General features: G+C 36.0%; 1 protein-coding gene across 1 annotated transcript; it reads left to right on the top strand.

The window, feature by feature from the left end:
* Window positions 1-12,421: 12,421 nt before the first annotated feature.
* LOC126785509 (probable indole-3-acetic acid-amido synthetase GH3.1) lies at window positions 12,422-14,807 on the top strand. Its single transcript, XM_050511223.1, has 3 exons — window positions 12,422-12,828; window positions 12,946-13,047; window positions 13,146-14,807. Exons 1-3 carry the CDS (start codon window positions 12,509-12,511, stop codon window positions 14,512-14,514), a joined length of 1,791 nt encoding a protein of 596 aa, XP_050367180.1. The 5' UTR covers window positions 12,422-12,508; the 3' UTR covers window positions 14,515-14,807.
* The last annotated feature ends 2,015 nt before the right edge of the window (window positions 14,808-16,822 follow it).

Genomic DNA, 16,822 nt, shown 5'->3' with positions numbered 1-16,822 from the left:
ATTGTATTCAGTTCTTCAATAGGAGATGCAATTTTGTACAATACTTGGAAAACCAATTATGCTAAGTATATCTAGTATTAATTGGACAAAGATTCATTAGTTAGATTATGATGTAATTTGTGATACGTTAGGATTCTGTTTATGTATAAGTTATGGTGATACTTGCTAAGAATTTGTGATACATTAGAATTTTGTACAGTTCTCATTATTGTTGTACCCTAGTCCTTATATTTCCGGAAGGAATCTGTGTAAACAATCACTGGATTGTAATTTTTGGTTTGTCAGTTTTTAGTATTTGACTATAAAACATAATGTATTAATCTTCTTCTTGTTAAAATGTTCTTGGTATTTGTATAAATATTTAGTGAGCATATGAGCTATTGGCTTCTCAATTTGCATGTTGCAATCAAGGACAATAAATATTTTGTATCTTTATACAATGGGAAAGGGATTGTATGAGAATCATAGTGCCCGAATTGTAGGAGACTGTTTTGTGCCCAGTGTAAGGTCTCTTGGCATGCCGGCATAGAGTGCGCAGAGTATCAGAACTTGGAATGAAAGTGAGAAGGAAATGAAGATAATTTGTTGAAGAACCTTGCTTATGAGAAAAAATGGAGGTGTGCAAATTGCCATTACTATGTTGAAAAATCCAATGGTTGCTCTTACATGAAATGCAGGTAATTCTTCATACTTTGGAAATTCACTGGTTGCTAATTATTAGAGTCATTTGCATATGCGGATTTTCTTCATACCAGTTCTTTGGTAACGTTTTGTGTTTGGAATTGTTGCAGATGTGGATATGTTTTTTGTTACAACTGTGGATATGTCTTTTGTTACAACTGTGGATATGTCTTGCAATCAATGAACAAATTATTGAGCAAGCAGCAAAAGCACATTCATCAAGTTATAATAACTCTAGCCAATTCACGCGTAATTAATATTGCTTTGTGGCAAAAAAAGATACGATTATTTATCCCAGACTTGAAGAGGGAGCTCAGATGTACCAAGGGCAACTTGAAGGTGTCAAGGGCAATCTTGTGACAAATAAATTGTTACCATTGTTAGAATTATATAACATGGATATATAGGTGAAGAAGAGTGGTTATCTATTAATGAGAAGATTCATGGTACAAATTTATATTCAAATAGATGTATTGAATCAATATCATAAATTAATCATTCGCATTTTTTTTTCTTGACTAGAAATTGTTAGCAACTACTTGTACTTATTGGTCCAATATGTATATGTTTATTTTCAAATGTTGCATAATAATTATAATGTTATTTAAGTTTTAAAAGTTAAGGAAAAATGATACATAAATAATATTTACACTTGAATACGTTATATCACCAAACAATTCATATAAATTTTTAAAATGTCTAAGTTTGTCATTTGATAAATTAAAAATATAAATGAGTTTGAGTTTACCAAATCTTTTGTCACTTCTTATGCCACTAACAACCACTTATAAAAGTCAGTTTACCAAACACTGAGCTATTTTACTTATCAATTACTTATTTTCAGAAATTAGTATAAGCCATTTTTTTATAAGCCCAACTGCACCAAACACGGCTTATATTATGTGCTTCAGTGTTGTGCGAGCACCAGCAATCACGTGACAAGGCACGTGACTTTTTTTTAAGCCTTTGTTAAGTCTTTGTCTATAAACCCAGACATGGGACTGACTAGAACTCGAACCAGGAATTCTAAACTCTAAACCCACCGTCTTTATTCCGGCAGAGGATAGAGCAAGTCAGCAAGAAATCCAGTCGAGAGAGAAGAGAAATTCAAGTAGTGGCGAAGAATAAAAAGATTAAAAAAATGGAATTAGCTCTGATTTGAACAATTAAAAAGGAAAAAATGCAAAATCCAAGATGTGGTTGAGAGATCACCAAGGAGGGTCGCAGGAACTCGAATTTTCAATATGCCTCAATTTTGGTTTTGCTGAAAATTTGCTTAAATCTACATTGAAGAAATTGGTTTTGAAGACAAGAAGGAGAGGAATTGAATGATGGTGGTCGCCTAGCCAACGGAGGCAAAGTTGTGTCAGTTCGTACAAGTGCAGAGAGAGGAGAGAGAGAGGTAGTACTGTTAAGTTAAACTGATGGGCAATCTTGAAAAAAAACATTTGGTGGCTGGGATTTGTCTTAGTAAATAAACGGCTAGGATTGTCTCGATTATTTAAAGTATTGGCAGTATATCATCGGTTTCATATAAGAACCAATCAGAAACAATCACAGTAAAAAATATTCTAATAACATTAAGAGGATACGCCACGTGAGATATGTGGCGAGTATATATAATAATTTCTCCGGTTTCATAATAAAATTGAGACATTGTTTTCTAAAGATGCGGGTTGACCGACCCAGAGACGTAAGAAAAGACCCGGATTTTTTTGGGTAATACGTTGGGCAGGTGTTCGTTAAAGAGTTGGTTATATTACTCATTATGGTAACAGATCAGAACCCAAAGACAAATTTGTTTCACCCCATTTTCAACTTATGTTTGGTAATTACTAATTTACTATCCCACTAACATAAAAATGGAAAATCAAAACTAAATCACATGCTAATATACGAAGAATTGAAATTGATAATGACCTAAAATTAGTTTGACCATATAATAGCGAACCAAAATGGAAATAAATCTTATCCGGCATAGACGAAATTAGAGACTAAAAACCAGATAGGCCGGAACTTGAAGCTAATTTAACATGAAAACTGCTACTGAATCTAACCAAAAGTAGAGTCAGTTTGTAACTGATGACCAAGATAGATAGTAATTACAACTAAAAAATCGAAATAGAGGCTAACATAAGAGGATGAAATGAGTTTCTTTTACTTTAAACAAGCTAAATCATGTATGAGGCGCGCTCTAGCACATCCAGCCCCCTACTAGTTTTGTGCCCGTTACCAATCAAATGAGTGAAGAAAGAGTAAACTTAGTAAAAGTGAGAGCTTATTCTGTGCACGGCCCATTAATATACACGAGTCCAACGATATTTCACACGTTGTGCGTGTGAGTGGTGCAAACATGACACATATGACTTGGATAAAAACCCATCTCATATGACCCAGATCCGAATCAACCCTCATCCTTGCTCGGCTAAGCCTCGCCACCAAGATGAAGAAGGTGGCGCTCTTCGACGTCCACCCAAATCATGGCCGCCTAATTAACTCCTCCGGCTAAAGGTTTGGTCGTCGTCGACATGGAGTACAGCCCCAACATGGAGTTGAGCTCAAAAAGTGTCTACAATTGAGAAGTGTCTACATTCGAGATGAGCTCAAAAAGTTTGTAACTTGCACATATGAGATGCTTAACGTTTATGAGCCCACGCCCATAAGCTGCTTATGTGATAGCATACAACATAAGGTCCTTATATTAAGAGGTGCCTGATGAGGCTCAAGGGGTCATTCACCCAAGATGTATAAAGAAAACACCTAAAGAGTTGTTTAGATTTTATACTACTACCCTAATTAGCTAGATACCCACTTACACCTATTACACCCACAAACGCTAATTAATTTATACTATTTGCTGAAGATACATGGCATTGTCAAAAGGACATTACATTCTTCAACTTAAATCATAAGAAAAATCTTATCAGAAATCGCTGCAGTGTATTTTACATGTGTTGACGATAGCTTTGTTCAACAGAATCAATAGTTTTTTTTTTTTTGCAACATGAGCGATATCTTTCAAGATAGCTCCTCTATCTTATTCACCCAAGCTACAACTTCATGACAAGACGCGACTCGAAGAACAAGCGCCTACAACCCCAAGAATCCCAAGTTTTCCTATCCTTGCAAAGAAGGTAAAAATTTCTAAAGGTTCGTGCTTTAGAATCCACTGAACAAATCAAGTCATTTCACTTGTTTGTGACTTTGTCTTGTCCTAGAGAAGTCATGTATTTAGCAAAAGGGGAAGTTCATCGATTCTTTGTAGATTTTTGTGTACATCATTTTTTAGGTGTGATATTTGAAAACGTCTTTACTTTGAATCTATTATATAATGACCATATACGACGTAATCTTCTAATTCCGTCATCAAGAATGAAACTCATCAGGAATGAAATTCATCATGAATGTGAGACGAAATGGATTTATGTGGAGATTTCAATTTCATTAAACTGTTTACTTACAACATGGAATTAGAACATAAACAACACTAATTCTGATTGATGTTATTTACTTACTATCGGAATAAGAATTAAATTAATTTGATTACTAAAATACTCATATTTATTTCTTTTACGTTTTTACCCGCAAAACTACAAATGTCACTACACTAATTTCTTTTTCTTAAGTATCCAATAAGACAAATTCAATTCCAACTAGATTCCACGTATAGATTGTATAGTATATGTAAATAGAAGAATAAAAATTGTATAATATTATTGGAGAAAGAAAAGAACTAAAATATTTGTGGTTGTTTATTTTTGGGTTTTAACAATATATATACATACAATTTGGAAATATTCTCAATTACATTAGGATAGTTTTGGTAACAAAAATTGATACCCAAACTGATGGAGGAATGGATTTCGATACCCACCTCCCCTTTAGGTATCAAGTTAGGGGGTCTGTCAGGAATCAATTCCTGATGAGGAGATGAGACCCACATTTATTCTAATTCCTCTATGTGTTAGTAAACGACAAAATTCTCTCGTCTTGTATCAATTCCTCCATTTTCAATTTCATTCTTAGTTAGTAAACGTGTTATTATATACATGAGCCGTATCCTGATACGTTCCATCTTTTCTTTTACGTAAATCTCATCGTCATCGCTAGCTCCACCCCTGGTTGTCTTACTTTAGCGTCTCTATTTTTCAGCATCTAATCATCCCAACCCACGATTAAAAAAACACATAATCATCTTAAAAAGCTCAACCAAATCCAAATTCTCCAGGTTTCTATCCTCTGTGGGTGTAGATAGGACTCGTCAACCCACCCAGGACTTAGTAAATTTAAATAAGGGCCGGGTATTTTCACAAATATGAAACCCCATTAACCGGAGTTTTATCAAATGGGTTTCCTTGTTGCTACCACATACGATTTGTGACAAAAATTAGGTGATTTCAAATATGTAAACAGCTTTCAGCATTTGCATATTGGTAATGGGTCATCCCTTATGGTATATTAGTAGTGTTTTAGGTTTATCAGAAATTCCAACGGTCAAACGAGGTCCGAATTGGATGAAATTTTAAAATGGTCACTAAATATATATATCGATCACATCAGATGGTGTCGATCGATTCCAAGAATTTTCTTTCATATAGTCGCTTCATAATGCGATGGTTTTATTATAAACCTAATATAAAGGTTATGATACATTAGTGGACATTTCGCCGATTGACAACTCCAGTTCGAAATATAGTCAGTCGACACCAGCATATGTGATCGGTATATATATTTAGGGAACCCGTAAAAATTTCATCAATTTTGGACATGGTTTGACCGTCCGTACCTACAGTCAACAACAAAAATGTGTTTTGACATACTAAAACCCCCATTAACCAGGGCTTTGCCAAATAGGTTTCCTCGGTGCGTCCGCGCACGATCGGTGAAAAAAATAGGTGATTTCAGATATGCAAACGTCTTTCGATGTTTGTATCTTGGTAATAGGTATTCCCTTAGGGCATATTAGTGATGTTTTTGATTTACCGGAAATTCTTACGGTTAAACGAGGTCCGAATTGGATGAAATTTTTACAAGGTCACTAAATATATATACCTATCACATCGGCTGGTGTCGATTGATCCTGAGAAGTTTCCTTCATATAGTCGCTTCATAATGCGATAGTTTTATTATAAAGTTAATATAAAAGTTATGGTACATTAGTGGACACTTAGGCGATCGATAACTCCAGTTCGAAATATGGTCGATCGACACCAGCAGATGTGATCAGTATATATATTTAGTAAATGACGAAATTTTCTCATCTTGTAATCAATTTCTCCATTTTCAATTTCATTCCAAGTTAGTAAACATGTTATTATATACTTGAACCATACCCGGTTACGCTCCATATTTTCTTGTACATCGCTAGCTCCACCCCTATTGTCTTACTTGTGCGTCTCTATTTTTCAGCATCTAATCATCCCAACCCACGATTAAAAAAAAACACATAATCATCTGAAAAAGCTCAACCAAATCTAAATTCTCCAGGTTTCTGTCCTCTGTGGGTGTAGAAGTATATATATAGTAGTGAAATGCTCTCAAAGAGTGAAGTTTTATGCATGCGTTGTTACGTACGTTTTGGACCGGAGAAGGAAAAATTAGAGAGTTTGACTGAGGAGGACCGGGAAGTGGTTAGGAAACCGGCGTGGCGCATGTTAGCGTGGACCACGTGAACTCGGCGACAGAGGAAACATCCTACCCCTTGACGCCCCCAGGGTTTTAAAAACTTTCACGTGCAAAATTATTTTATTACATGGAAGACTATTGACTTTTGAGTCAATGCTCGAAGGGCGACAACAAAAATAGCAACTCCAAATACAAATTGCTGGTTTTCGCCTTCCCTCGCCCTTCCTTTTGTTGCACGTTTGTTCCACTTTGCGACTCATTTTTCAACTCTTTAGGGCTTTCTCTAATTCAACGTCCATTATCACTCATTAGGATAATTAATTTAATATACTGCGAAACTAAAATGCGTGTGAATGTAAAGTTCATCGGACAAAACTAAGTACTTTACTTTACTGACTTTTGATGCATCCATGAAATAATCAACATAATATAAGTAGGAACGTCTCACTATATACGATTTTGTCGTGCGTATAAATTTTCAATGTTGAAATTTCAAGGAATTCCACCATTGTTACTATATAGCCGAGAGCTAATTCAGCTAAAGAGATGGTTATGTCAGTTGTGTGAAAGAGTACGTTTCACACCTTAACACTCGCAATCACTCGTGGTCTATGAATATTATCAGATTTTTGTTGAATCTTATGCGCATAGTCACATCAACTATTTCAATTTTCTTTGAAAATGGATATTAGTTTTCCATATATGAGAATTTATGCAACTAATTGCGTTGTTAGTTGAAATTACACTTAACGAATCTTAGACAGACTAGCTTGAAGATGAAGTTTGAACCTGGGGTCGTACAGAGACAGATTTGTAACAAACAGCTAACAAGATATGAAGTCTGCGTTCCGTAATCCAATTAATTGTAGTTTGTACGGGCACAAAGTCGGTTGAATATAATTGTTGCCACTGGGATTATATGATTGGTTTTCATTCTTTGTATCACTTTGAGTCTAATCAATATTATGTACTTGAATTACTATTCTAATAACCGACCAAATTGACTATTAAATCAAGTTGATTCAGGTTTACAACGAGTTTGAAACATTCCTGTGTTCTTCTCTTCATTATTTTACATATTAGAGCATCTCCGACAGTTTTAGCAAAATTTCTCTAAAATAGAAAAACAAATGTCAAAATCTTCAAAAAAAAAAATTATATTCAAACTCTAACAGTTTATGCATTTTGCATATTTCTGCATTTATTACAAGTGAAAAAATATTATATAATCCTATTTTTATAACCATTAATTATTGTATATATTTAATATGCTAGTTTGAGATAAATGATTTTAATCTTTTATTATTTTGATTGGTTGTTATAACTCAAGAGTTAATGGATAAAATGTACAACATTTAATATTTGTTTCTCTAAAATTTTGCAAATTGCTACAAATTTGAAGGATTTCACATTCTCTCTCATCCATTTCTATATTTTAGAGAATGTGATGGAGGATCTGTTGGAGTGGAAAAAAAAACCTAAAATCTGTAAATTTCTCTTATTTCTCTAAAATGACATAGCCGTTAGAGATGCTCTTAAAGAACGAAAAAATGTTGAAGTACCTTCCTTTTTCAATTTGACCAGTTTCCGTTTCAGTTCAGTGTTTTTCCATCAACTATTTTGCTAGCTAGACTAAAGTTTCAGATTCCTACTTACCGGCTCTAGTCTTCCGCTCGTCGTTCTCCTCGATTGCTTCTGAGTTCCGGCCAAGTTTCCTCCGAGAAGATCAACAGAGTTGGCAGGCTAATTGACTAATCAATATTATGTTAGCTCCGTTTCAGTTCGGTGTAATTCGGAGATAATTGTTCGTTTGTTCTTGCTAATAACAGATATCTACATTCCTTTCAAATAAAAAATAAAAAAACAGATATCTACATTGCATTATGACATAAATGAACTGTTAACAGATCGAACGTGTTCTCGATTTTTCTATGGCTATAGACTATAGTCTATACCAGAAAATAGGAGTTAATGTCCACCCAAATGGAGCATATGACTTTGTCTACAAGTTTAATTAGTTGCTAACAAAACAAGGATCATAAGCATATGCAAGCTTCCTATTGAGAAAACACCTAAAATGTGTAATTATTAAGTAATTGAACACCAGCTCAGAGTCCTCAGACCCAGAAAACAAGTTAACTAGCTAGAAGAAACCCAATAGCTTGTTCTTAATTATCTCTGTTATTCTACTTAGGCTGCAGCTTGTCGTCCAACTTGTGCACTAAACAATACTCCTCTTCTGAATAAAATTGAAACCAAGAACTTATCCATGATTGTAATTGATCTTCTCAACTTAGGATTAGTAGTACACTACATATATAAACTAATCTCAAATCCCAACCAGGCCGCGCGCTAAATATATGCTCTCTCACAAAAGCAGGAGTTATGTTACTCAAGACGTTGACAAATACTCTCCCGAGTGTATAATGTCTTATTGTTAAAATTCGAATCGATTTTATGGCTAGATCTAACCGGTCATTGTTCTAAATGATCGAATCGATAGCAATTTAATCATCTTTACAAAAGGAACAATATTATTTTATCTATGTATAATATGTTAAATGCAATTAGGTAGTCCTACAAAATAAAAGGGTTTCGGACAACCGCATCAGCACTTAAGATAATCTACGACATACTAATTGTTAACGAGATTATATATACACGATGATGTATCGATATATTGAGTAATAAGATCATCGTGTTGAGATTATATATAAACTTTGCATCTGTTAATTAATTAGGCACTAATTAAGTGCCAATTAGAGCATGCATCCATGCATGTGGATTGCCATGATACATGCATGTTCATGCATTAGATGAACTATATATAGGCATATAGCTACGCATAATCCAAATTAGCTTGCCCCCTACCATGTCCATTTTCACAAACACAATCGATAACCATGGCCCTTGTGTTAGATCAATTAGGAGCAATAAACTATTCATATATACAATATGTAGTGACATAAACTATGAATCAAGTAGTGATGTAAGCTCAAATTAGCCTCATGACCTTTTTATATTTGTACATATTCATTGGTCCATATCTATATATCAATTTATACGAGCAGACAAACTATTTGAAAAGAAAAGCTCCTTTCCATGCCCCCTTTCTTTTTCAAAAGGTTGGGCAGCATATATACTTATATAGCTGTTGAGATGTCAAGGTCTTCAAAGCTAACTTTTCCATGGAAACCTAACCCTACCCACAAAGCAAGAAAACTATAAACTCAGAAATGGGGAGTATTCAATTGACTGCTCTATGCCTTATCCTTTCGAATCAAAATTCTTCCACCAAAATATTTGACTGTTGAAAAAACCTAGCTAGTATACAAAAAAATGATGAGGAATTGAGGATGGCATACGAAGAAGTCCATGCTTTGCACATTATGTCTTCAAGTTTTGTCGCCGGCCAAACTACGAAGAGACTTGACGAAACCAGCCGGCCTCAGGAAACCTGTGTCGTACCTTCTGGTACACGATACACAAGTTTCATATAAACCTGGGTTTAAAGTCTACGAAAATTAGATATTTGGGTGGCAAAATTTTTGGAGTTTCTGCATTTTCATAGAAGACTTTGATCGATCTATTTCGTGAAGCATTGTGCAAATGGTGTTTGCTACGGCTCTTAAATTCTTAATAATTCTAACTGATCGAGAATCATTGATGAAAAAGAAATGTAAGTGTTGCGTGTGCATGAATTGTATATGTGTTCGAGTCTGAGAGGTCATGAGGGGGATTGAAATATGTTGAGGAAGACGAAATGTTGGTTTGAGAGGTGTTTTAATATGAGAGATTCTTTGGAAAATTTTAGAATACATCAATGTATGTTATATATCTCACATCCAACGGTCGATATTGTTTTGTGAGTGATGTTAGAAAAATAATATATGTTGTCAACCGTTGAATTCAGAATATATAATATACATTGATGTATAATAAATTAACCCAAATTGTTTGCTATTAATCTCGCAACGAAATGAAAGTGAGGAAAAAATTCTTAGGGTTAGGGAGTGGCAATATATAATTTATGATGGTGACGGTTACTAGTTAACAGTATTAATTCGTTAATCATACTTTGTTTGATATGACAAGCAACCCAGTGATGCAGAGAATTAATCTTTTAATATTGCGTGCAACTAAAAGATTAGTATACTTTCCTCGCTAACCCACGATATAAAATTAAGAGCACGCTAGGGAGATATTAAAAATGGCACGGGGGAACCTCATGACATCACTCGATCGAGCAATGCAAGGAGAAAAGAAAAATATGTAGAACCTAAACAACACGTAAAGAACTAGATATACTGATTGTACATGCAACATTATGACATAGGTGAGTTTCTTGATTTCTCTATATATGATTTAAGCTTCGATTTTCATTTCATCGAATAAGTTCGAAACCTTGAAATTAAATTACTCTACATCTAAAAAATCTATTGAAATTTATTAAAAGAAAAAATGTTATAAAAAGAAACGGTGATTGACAAAATTTATTGGAATAGAAAATGTTACAAAGAGAAACACATGACTAAAATTAAAATAGTAACCGACAAGTCTTTTGTATTAGTTAGTCGACATATTCTATGCGTTAGACTGTTTATTTTTCTTCAAAAGGACAAGGAACATGTAAAATAACAATTTTTTACTTTGTTAAATCTTAACGTGACAATGTCTGATAGATATACTGATTGTACATGCAGCATTATGACATAGATGAGTTTCTTGATTTCTCTATATATGATTTAAGCTTCGATTTTCATTTCATCGAATAAGTTCGAAACCTTGAAATTAAATTACTCTACATTTAAAAATTTCTATTTAAATTTATTTAAATAAAAAATATTACAAAGAAGAACAATAATGGACAAAATTTATTGAAATATAAAATGTTACAAAGAGAAACGTATGACTCTAAAATTAAAATAATAACTGATAAATCTTTTGTATTAGTTAGTCGACATATTTATGCGTTACTGTTTATTTTTTTCAAAGGAACAAATAACATGTAAAATAATAATTTTTTTACGTTGTTAAATCGTAACGTGACAATGTCTGATCAAAACTGATACACCTACCATATAACTCACTAATTACAAACACATGGATCTTGTGGTAGATAACATAAAAATCTTGTGAGTTAAGATGGACAAAAAGATAATGTTCAAAAAAGAAACTCATCACATGGTGTCACACACACTAACACTGTAGTAGCTAACTATTTGCTAATATGACAAACATCTAAGAAGCTAGAGGATAAACCATAATGCACATGCAATTTTTATTCTTATTCCTCCTCAGCCAAATTTTGGCCTCATTATGCCCACTGAAGAATACAAACACCACCAAAGAGCATACATGTTTTCTTGTTCTTCTAAAGATAAGCAACAAAACTATGCTCATGACCATCATCAAAGTCACTCACGAAATAAAAATATAACAAAAAAAAGATAGAGACAGAACCAGAATTTTATAATAGGTTGAATTAGAAAAAAAGAATTACGATTATTTATAAGATATATATATATATATATATTTATATATTTAAGGTGAGTTAATATTTAAAATTAATTTTTTTTATTAGTTAGAAAAACAAAATTTTCAATAATTTGAGGTGTGTTGTAACTCAACATAACTCATGTGTAACTACGTTTTGATTTTAGTTCAATGGCTCACGCGGAATAGCTGCTACAGTAGCAATTGCCGGGTGTGCCGCCACCCCATCGCTGTCGTCGCCCAACATTTTCACGAATTTCACCCTCCCATTTAACCAGCCGCGTAGTTTGCGCGACGCGTCGTTTTTAACTACATTTACCTTTCTACCCCTCTCCGCTGACATGTCCGTCCACTTATCCCCACTTGCCGGCCTCCCCTCCGGCCATGTCTACGTGTGCGGGCCCCCACCTTGTCCCCCTCCTGCCCGACCCCCCTCTCTCTTTTTTACTTTCCCACGGCTCTCACCTTCGTCATCATCTTCTTCTCTTCAATTTCCATTTTTCTTTTTCCCTCGTCCTACCATTTTGTCTCCAATGTGGTCCCCACCGTACTCCTCTCCCGCCTTCCCCTCCCTATAAATAGTTCCCACTCCCATCTCAACCCCAACACAGCACAGCACCACAGCCAACAACACCACTCAAACTCCTCCTCCTCTCTTTTCTCCTCGATCTATTTGTAACATAATCAATCAAACTCCTTCGATTCAATGGCGGTTGATTCTTCGCTCCCTTCACCTCTAGGACCGCCGGCCTGCGAGAAGGACGCCAAGGCCTTGCACTTTATCGAACAGACGACTCGGAACGCCGCCGCCGTCCAGGAGAATGTCTTGGCCCAGATTTTGAGCCGGAACGCCGAGACTGAGTACCTCCGTCGCCACAAACTCGGCGGCGCCACTGACCGGAAATCGTTCAGATCCAAGGTTCCGGTGATCACCTACGAGGATCTCCAGCCGGAGATCCAAAGGATTGCCAATGGAGACCGCTCTCCCATTCTCTCCTCTCATCCAATTTCCGAGTTCCTCACCAGGTAAATTACGGCTCAACTTTTCAGATCTTCATCGTTTTCACATAATCAAATGATGAAAATAAAAATGATAATAAAACACAACACAATATCTGATGGAGATTTCGATTTTGATTACAGCTCTGGTACTTCAGCGGGTGAGAGGAAGCTGATGCCAACAATTCAAGAGGAGTTGGATCGTCGTCAATCTCTCTACAATCTCCTCATGCCAGTCATGAATCTGTAAGTTCAAGCCACCCACACTAAAATAACATTTTTTTTATTTCATTAATAATATAATTTCTGGGAAGCTGATAAGTTTTTTGTTTAATTAATCACAGCTGTGTGCCTGGTTTGAACAAAGGCAAGGGCTTATACTTTCTGTTTGTCAAGTCGGAAACAAAGACGCCGGGCGGACTCTTGGCCCGACCCGTTTTGACCAGCTACTACAAAAGCGAGCATTTCAAGACCCGCCCTTACGATCCGTACAATGTCTACACCAGCCCCAACGAGGCCATCCTCTGCCCCGATTCGTTTCAATCCATGTACACCCAAATGCTCTGCGGCCTCCTCGACCGCCACCAAGTCCTCCGCCTCGGCGCCGTTTTCGCCTCCGGTCTCCTCCGTGCCATCCGCTTCCTCCAGCTCAACTGGCAGCAGCTCGCCGCCGACATCCGAAGGGGAACTCTCAGCTCCAAAATCACCGACCCGGACCTGAAGAACTGCATGGAGAAGATTCTGAAACCAAACCAGGAACTCGCCGAGTTCGTCACCGAACAATGCGGGGAGGAAAATTGGGAGGGGATCATAACCAGGATTTGGCCCAACACTAAGTACCTTGACGTCATCGTCACCGGAGCTATGGCGCAGTATATTCCAACCTTGGATTACTACAGCGGCGGGTTGCCGATGGCCTGCACCATGTACGCTTCGTCGGAGTGTTATTTCGGACTCAACCTCAACCCGATGTGTAAACCCTCGGAGGTTTCGTACACGATCATGCCCAACATGGCCTACTTCGAGTTCCTTCCTTATGAACCAAACTCAATGAGCCTTGACCCGACAAGGCTCGTCGACCTGGTCGACGTGCAGGTCGGAAAAGAGTACGAGCTCGTCATCACCACCTACGCCGGGCTCTACCGCTACCGCGTCGGCGACATTTTAAGAGTCACGGGGTTCCACAACTCGGCGCCGCAGTTCCATTTCGTGCGCCGCAAGAATGTCCTCCTCAGCATTGACTCCGACAAGACTGACGAGGCCGAGCTCCAGCTCGCCGTCGACAACGCCACCAAGCTCGTCCTCGAGAGTCTCAACGCCAGCGTCGTCGAGTACACTAGCTTTGCAGACACCAAGACCATCCCCGGCCACTACGTCATATACTGGGAGCTACTAGTCAAGGACTCGGCCGAGCCGCCCAGCTCGGAAGCGCTAGCGCAGTGCTGTTTGGCGATGGAGGAATCGTTGAACTCGGTTTACCGGCAGTGCCGGGTGGCGGACAACTCGATCGGGCCGTTGGAGATACGAGTGGTGAAGAGTGGGACGTTTGAGGAGTTGATGGACTACGCGATCTCTCGAGGCGCGTCAATTAACCAGTACAAGGTGCCGCGGTGTGTGAATTTTACCCCGATTATGGAGTTACTGGACTCCAGGGTGGTTTCCAAGCATTTTAGCCCTTCTTTACCGCATTGGACCCCTGCAAGGAGGCGGTAAAACAATTTGGCATGTCGAGGTGAAAAAGACTTTGTGGTCCTAAAAGTAGCGTAAAATGTAATGCATGTAATAAGATTTTGGATATTTTTTTGGGTAGATTTGTTGTTATGAAAAAGTGCAAGTTGGATTAGGACGTTGCAGGGTCAGGTTTTGTATTCTGCTTCGATTTATTAGCGTTGTGGAAAAGAATGTCCAACTTCTGGAGATGTAAACATGTCCAAGTGGTCTTCTTTGTAGTCACACATTTTTGAATTATTTGATTTAGTCATTTAACTAAAATACATTATTAATGATGTGTGCTGTGTTTGGCAAACCTACATCAATTTTTATTGATAAAGGCAGCTTATAGCTGAATTGAATGGTTAGTAACTAAAACTTGCGTTTCCAAATTTACAAGTAATGCTGCTTTTTATTTTATTTTATTTTATGCGTCATTGAGTTTAAAATAGCACATTTGCATATATTTATATTCTCAAAGCTACAGTATTAGATCATTACTCATATAAGCATTAACATCAATTGATCCATTGAACCCAGTAGATTATAGTTCAAACTAAAAAAGGAACAAAAATGGTCATGACTAACACAAACCCATAAGATTCAAATATGCCTCAGTTCTTTTCATGATGACCAGCCTTCTTAGCAAATGGTTTTTGTTTATTATCTAACAATAATCAACTATTCACTTTGTTTCAAAGTTTCAAAATCAATTAGTTTACTCTAATATCTCATATTTATGTATAAACATATCAATGAAAACATAAGCATATATTTGATTATACAGCCATAAGTCATGTGTATTGTACCCACACAAAACATATTAACTAAATGATTTTTTTCACATGTAGCTCATGCCTAATTTCAAACTTTCAATAACTAGAGGCCATCCGTATTTTTATTAAAAATGAAAGGTTATCATGCTAACAAAAAAAATCATGATTCATATATCCCAGAGTGTAATAACATTATTATTTTAGTTATCCCGGAGTGTAATGACACATGACATGTAAGTATACTTTATATAGTACACGTACGATGTTTATCAAACTTCACTATATAACTTTGCCGGAAAAAAAAAACCTCACTGTATATGAAATATTGTGACATGTAGAAAGTGTTATGTGAGACAGCTTTAATTTGGTTCTCATTTCTCAAATCACTAGTGAGCAGTATCCCAAATGTATATAGACATATAAACCTTTTTAATCGATCATGCCATTTCCACAAATAGTTGATTAGACATGGATGTTTACCATTGGCTCATAATGGCCTAACCAAACCATGTCATGATTAAGCAGATATTGGCGGCCAAACCCCATGAATGCTGTATCCTAAAGCTTGATGTGGATGCTAATGGAACCCGTTTTCTTTTTGGTAATGAGGTTCAACTCATACACAGATCTAACACGTCAGGATCGATGAAAAGGAGATGAGGTAATGTGTATCATCATGTTGTGTTGATGGAAAACCTAGCTGAAAGATATGTAACATCTTTATAGTAACTGCTTATCCAAATTTTATTAAGAATTAAAAAATTAGGGTATACAGTACAGTCAAATATTTGGTTTTGGAGACGAGATAAGATGGCAGCTTTTAGAATACTCGATGTGATTCTACAAAAGATGCCATCTTTTACACATAGTGAAACAAAAATTTCAAATGTAAACATCAAGAAGTGAAAATGGAACTAGAAAACGAAGAATTAAAATGTTCCAAGGGAAGACGATTGTATGCACCCAATGGTCTAAATATCGTTTTTGGTATCGTATCGGTCGAGAGGTAAAACGATATATCGGGAGATATATCGGTTTTATCGGGGATATATCGGTTTTATCGGATTTGCTTATTTTCAATAAAATTTATAAAATTATACTTCACTGAAGAAAATAAATACTTGATTTAATGACAATTAAAGTATACGAACGACATCTAATAATAAAAATAGACATTTAAGAATAATTATTTAGACTTGAAATTCATCATATATATTTAAAAAATATATAAAGTAAAATATATATGAAAAAATGAAAAAAAATAAGTTTTTTTTAAAAAAAGAGGAAATAAATATTAAAAAATTAAACAAAAATTGTGAAAATAATAAAAAAATCAAAGTTTGACCGATATATCAGAGTTTGACCGATATATCGGGGTTTGACCGATACTTAACCGTTGACCGATATAGTCAACCGATATGACGATATCGTATCATTTTCTAAATATCGTCGATATATCGCCGATATATCGGCCGATATATCCGATATTTATAACACTGTATGCACCACGGGACCATCTAATATTTTAATCAAAT

This window comes from Argentina anserina, chromosome 2 (genome assembly GCF_933775445.1).
Source record: "Argentina anserina chromosome 2, drPotAnse1.1, whole genome shotgun sequence".
Taxonomy (NCBI): Eukaryota; Viridiplantae; Streptophyta; class Magnoliopsida; order Rosales; family Rosaceae; genus Argentina; species Argentina anserina.
This window is presented reverse-complemented; position numbering and strand designations above follow the sequence as displayed.

Coding starts and splice junctions, on each gene's coding strand:
- LOC126785509 (XM_050511223.1), top strand. CDS start 12,509: ATGGCGGTTGATTCTTCGCTCCCTTCACCTCTAGGACCGCCGGCCTGC. Junction 12,829..12,945: donor ATTTCCGAGTTCCTCACCAG/GTAAATTACGGC, acceptor TTTTGATTACAG/CTCTGGTACTTCAGCGGGTG. Junction 13,048..13,145: donor CTCATGCCAGTCATGAATCT/GTAAGTTCAAGC, acceptor AATTAATCACAG/CTGTGTGCCTGGTTTGAACA.